Source organism: Ziziphus jujuba, chromosome 9 (genome assembly GCF_031755915.1).
Source record: "Ziziphus jujuba cultivar Dongzao chromosome 9, ASM3175591v1".
NCBI classification, from domain to species: Eukaryota; Viridiplantae; Streptophyta; class Magnoliopsida; order Rosales; family Rhamnaceae; genus Ziziphus; species Ziziphus jujuba.
In genome coordinates this window covers 9,920,225-9,925,664 of record NC_083387.1, presented here as the reverse complement: position 1 = coordinate 9,925,664, position 5,440 = coordinate 9,920,225, and the positions used below count along the sequence as shown (strand labels likewise).

Below are 5,440 nucleotides of genomic sequence, written 5' to 3'. Positions count from 1 at the left end.
GGATATTAAATTTATGAAAAACTTGGGATAAAATGATTAATTTCTTTATGTTTGTTAATAATTTAAGATTAAATCCTTCTAAACAAATTGAAAAATGTTAATTAAAAAAACTAATTTAACAAATTTTTTATTCAAACTTTTCCATATTACTTCAAAGCTATTAAACATTCAAATTTTAATTCAAACCACGTGCATCGCGCGTGGCCATACCTAGTATATATATATATATTTGAATAGCAGGGGAGAGTGACCAATTGGACATAAAATGAAAAAGCCTGTCGAACAAATCGAGGCAAAAGTTGAGGGTAGTCTTGTAATTATCACTTTAGATAATGTAATATTTGTTTTTACACGTAGAGTGATCAATAGCCCATGCCTGGTATGTCTATAAATACTGAGAGCTACGATAGCCTCTTCACCATTCAGCAACAAAGCACCTTAGCACTTCGAGCTTTTCCAAATCCAATTTGTCATCAAGATGAAAAGTTTCTTTGCTCTCCTAGCCTTCTCTTCACTTCTTCTGGTAAGCATCACAAGGTCATATTTTGTCAATACCGTGTCACTAAATGTAGTCTAATCCATATATGATAAAAAAAACATTTAGCTATAAACATAAAAATTATCATTAAAATATGTATTTGTGGCCAAAAAAAATCTTTTTGTCTCTGTCTAAGATTTATTACTAAACCCTTTTTTCTGATGATGCTATGTGATAAACTGTCTAGAAACAAATTTTCATGATATTAACTAGTATGCTAGTCAACTTGGAAAGAATTACTAGACATTTTTCTTAAGTTGATATTAATGATGAAAACACATATTTGCCCTTCTTCATGACCTCATATTACTTATTTTGGTAAGCATTTCTCCTATGCTACAAATCCAATTCCCTGAAAATAGCATGATGAAATGGGAAACATATGATTTATGCATATACATTATGCTTTTGATTTTATTGAGAAAAAATATTAACAATTTGTTTACTTTGATCATTACTCTTATATATTTGATTACAGTTGTCAAGCATCGTCATAGCAAGGAAAGAACCTGTTGAATATGTGAAGATTGTTGTGGAGCAAGTAGCCAAAGATCTTTCTATTGATCCATCATCCCGGTTTCCCATATACCATGGTAACCAAAATGGACAATCTGTCGATCCTTTGTCCCGGTTTCCCATATACCATGATAACCAAAATGGACAATCTGTCGATCCATCGTCCCGGTTTCCCATATACCATGATAACCAAAATGGACAATCTATCGATCCATCCTCCCGGTTTCCCATATACCAGGTATAGATCCATCCTCCCGGTTTCCCATATACCATGGTAACCAAAATGGACAATCTATTGATCCATCCTCCTGGTTTCCCATATACCATGGTAACCAAAATGGACAATCTATCGATCCATCGTCCCGGTTTCCCATATACCATGGTAACCAAAATGGACAATCTATCGATCCATTGTCCCGATTTTCCATATACTATGGTAACCAAAATGGACAATCTATCGATCCATCATCCCGGTTTCCCATATACCGAAATGGAAAATCTGTCGATCCATCGTCCTGGTGGCCCATATACCAAAATGGACAATCTGTCGATCCATTGTCTAAATGGCCCATATACCATGGTAACCAAAATGGACAATCTGTCGATCCATCGTCCAGGTGGCCCATATACCATGGTAACCAAAATGGTGACCAAAACTCTAAGGCCAACGAAGAAGGTGTTGCCAAAAGTGCTTCTACTGACCAATAAATTGTAGAAGCAGATGATGAGAAAAATCAAACTTTAAAGGAAAATCCTATCAAGAGATATAATAAAAAATAACGGATTGTAGTTTGAAGTTTGTGAATGCCTTTATATGGCAAATTGTAGAGGCTATGACCTTGAATGATGTATCTTCTATGTTTGTACTATTATTCTTCTCGTTGTCTATGTATGCTATTTCGTAGTTAAATAAATTTTTATGGCTTGTTTCATATCTGCATCCTTCTCCAGTTTTACATGAATGGTTTGAAACTTATGTTAAGTTCATTGGTTATTTAAAGTTGAAATAACATTAAATTGATTAAAAAAAAAAAAAAAAAAAAAAGAGAACAGGCAACTCATAATGAAGCCTATGCATCGCCTGTTACCATTATCTTAAAAAAAAAAAAAAAAAAAAAAAAAAACAGCTCAGTTATGTTGCTCTAATATTTTCACTAGTTATTTGTAGTTGACGTAAAATTAGATTGATTAAAAGAACAAAAAAAAAAAAGAAACAGGCGATGTATAATGAAGCATGTGCATCGCCTGTTACCAATATCTTAAATATTGGTAACAAAAAAAAAAAAACCCGTTCAATTATGTTACTTAAATATTTTCATTGGTTATTTGAAGTTAAAATAAAATTAGATTGATAAAAAAAAAAAAAAGATAATAGGCGATGCATAATGATATCTATGCGTCGCCTGTTACCAATATCTTAAAAAAAAAAAAAAAAAGAAGAAAAAACTAGTTCTAAATATATTCACTGTTTATTTAAAGTTGAAAGAAAATCATATTGATTAAAACAATATATATATATATATATATATATGAGAACATGCGACATGTAATGAAAGGTCTGCGTCGCTTGTTCATTTTATCTTAAAAAAAATAAAAATTAGCTCAGGTATATTGCTTACATATTTTTACTGGCTATTTGAAGTTGAAAGAAACTAGATTAATTTAAAAAATAAAAAATAAAAGGCAATAGGCGATGCATAACAAAGCGTCTGCATTGCCTGTTCATATGATCAAAAAATAAATAAAAGAAAAAATGCCAGCTTAGTTATGTTGCTTAAATATTTTCACTAGTTATTTGAAGTTGTAAGAAAATCAGATTGATTAAAAAAAAAAAAAAGGTACAGGCGACTCGGAGTGAAATTGATGCGTCGCCTGTTCCCTTTAGAATGGATCGCCTTAAATTATATGGCGACCCATGTATCATTTAATTCGTCGCTTGTTATTTAAAAATAAAACAAAAAAAATTTAATCTATTATAAATTTTAAATTCAAATAAATTATCACCGATATCCAAAACCTGAAAGTTCATCTCGCTGAACATACTTATGTTAAGCAATTAGACTATAAGTCCTTGTTGCACTAGATCAATTTACAATTGATATACCCTATCTCAAATTAGGTCATAAGAGATGTGTTTTTGTGTTTTGTGTATACACATATATGTGAATAATTGAAAAGAACATTGATAAAACTGTTTTCTGTTTTTAGATCAATGGGATTGATGTTCATTGGAATGCTACATGAAAATATTTGTAGATGAAATTTTAAAAAACTAATTAAATCTTAAAAATAAATTTAAATTCTAGGGTATAAGGTGACTCTTTTAAATGCAACTGCATCGCCTGTTCTTAAAATTTTGGAGACATAACAGGAACATTTATCAGAGTTGCATATTTTAAAAGCAAATGCAAATTTTAAACTCAAATAAAGTACAAAATCCTATTTAAATGGTTTAAAAACATAAATAAAAGAATAGGCAACACTATCTGAAGACAATGCGTCGCTGTTTCCTCTAGTTTGATAAGAAAAAAAAAAAAAACAATTTAAGATACTTGCAAGTTTACACAGAAAATAAACCATATTAAGTAGAAAATAAACCGAACTTCGAAAAAAAATTTAAAGAATTAAAAAAAAATAGCTGACTCTAAAAATGTCATTGCGTCGCCTGATCCGTTGTCACGTCTAACCTTTAGCGACATAATTGATTTAAATGGGTTGCCTGTTTTGCCATTTTTTGAAAATTTTTGGCGCATATTAAAATTTTACGCGGGCGTATGAATACCATTTCTTTTTACAAAATAGATGTTAGTACACTACCTAATAAATGTTAAAATTGGAAGCAATCTCAGAGAGACTTGAAGAGTGGGATATTTCGGGTTTAAGTTTCCATTTGCCTGCATTGCTATCTGGAAGCTGGATTTCCATTGTCGCCCTCGTGGTTAGCTTGGCTTCTTCTTTCTTCGTCTCCGTGGTTTCGGTGAGTTTCTTTTTTCTTTATGATTGGCGGTGACATGTGGTGGGTTGGGTTATTTTTTATTTATTTATTTTTTCATTATAACCGGAGGTTAGATTCATTGGATTTTCTTAATCTTGCTTTTGTCGATAATTTGTTTATGATATTGTTTGACATTATTCTGCTTAGATTGATAGGAAAATGGATAAATCATGGATAACAAAAGATAGAACCTTAAGCGATTTTGCTAAGGGGGTGAGTGAATTTTTGAAATTTAGCATGGAGAATGCCAATGATTGTAATGTCATACGGTGTCCTTGCATGCAATGTGGGAATACAAAAATCCATACTATTAGGGATATTAAAGGCCATATATATTGGAATGGGTTTATGTCAACTATCGGCGATGGATTTGGCATGGTGAGTCATGTGCTGACAGTATGTTAATGAGATGGGGTTTACATGTGTTAACTTTAATAAAATTAGATATAAATCTGACTCATTCATCATGGCTTCACAAGTTCAACAAATATTTTATGTTGATTAATTTGATTCGAGATGGTCTGTTTTTTAAACTCCACCACGACATTGTACTTTTGTTGAAGAATAATTGGTTGAAGAAGGTGTTCTTGGCAATACTATGATGGCTCACAATCCATTTGCCATACAATTGTCAAGTGTTGATGAAAATGATAATGAGGATGAATGTGAGAGTGACTATGTTCGTAATGACTGTAAGGGGATATGGGTAAACAATATCTTCTAAATAAATTGGTACGTATATTTATTAACTTATGTTTTAAGTAATATTTATGACATTTATTATTATTCATTAAATTGTTTTTTTGATCTGCTTCATTATGTGTTTTTCACTTTTAATTAGGAGAAATGTGCCTCGCCAAATCTTAAGAAAGTAATATTCTACTAAATTACAAAATTAATAATGATTAATATTTTATTTATTTTGCATAAGTGTTAATAACTTTTTTAATTTTTTCATATGCAGTATGAGGGTGAAATATCGTCAACAAGAGGACATCAACTTCCATCTCAATGAGTATGCATTAATGGAAGTTTAATTAATATTAAATTTGTTATAAAAAAAATATAATAGTTTACAAATTATGTAAAAATATGTCAATGAGATAATATTTAATTTATTTGGTAATTAATTTGTTATGAAAAAATATTTATTTTAAATTTTTGTATTCTAATTATTTTGGATGGAGCTAATTTTAGTTTTTTTGTATTTTAATTATTTTTATATTTTTACTATTTTAACCACTTTTCACAAAATTTAAAAAAAAAAAAAAAGAAGGGGCATGTGATATGTATCCCTTGATTCTTACAATTATTTTGATTTTTTAGGTTTATATAACTTCTATTTCTCAAAAAAAAAAAAAAAAAAACAGATGATATGATAAATTTAGTAT

The 5,440-nt window shown here is 30.0% G+C and overlaps 1 protein-coding gene across 1 annotated transcript; it reads left to right on the top strand.

The window, feature by feature from the left end:
* The first annotated feature begins 404 nt into the window (after positions 1–404).
* LOC132799511 (uncharacterized) lies at positions 405–1,988 on the top strand. Its single transcript, XM_060811561.1, has 2 exons — positions 405–523; positions 1,017–1,988. The coding sequence occupies exons 1-2, from the start codon at positions 479–481 to the stop codon at positions 1,296–1,298; spliced, it is 327 nt and encodes a 108-aa protein (XP_060667544.1). The 5' UTR covers positions 405–478; the 3' UTR covers positions 1,299–1,988.
* Positions 1,989–5,440: the final 3,452 nt, after the last annotated feature.

Excerpts from the sequence above, each read along its gene's own strand:
- LOC132799511 (XM_060811561.1), top strand. The coding sequence starts at position 479 with ATGAAAAGTTTCTTTGCTCTCCTAGCCTTCTCTTCACTTCTTCTG. Across the intron at positions 524-1,016 it reads CCTTCTCTTCACTTCTTCTG|TTGTCAAGCATCGTCATAGC; the intron begins GTAAGCATCACA and ends ATTTGATTACAG.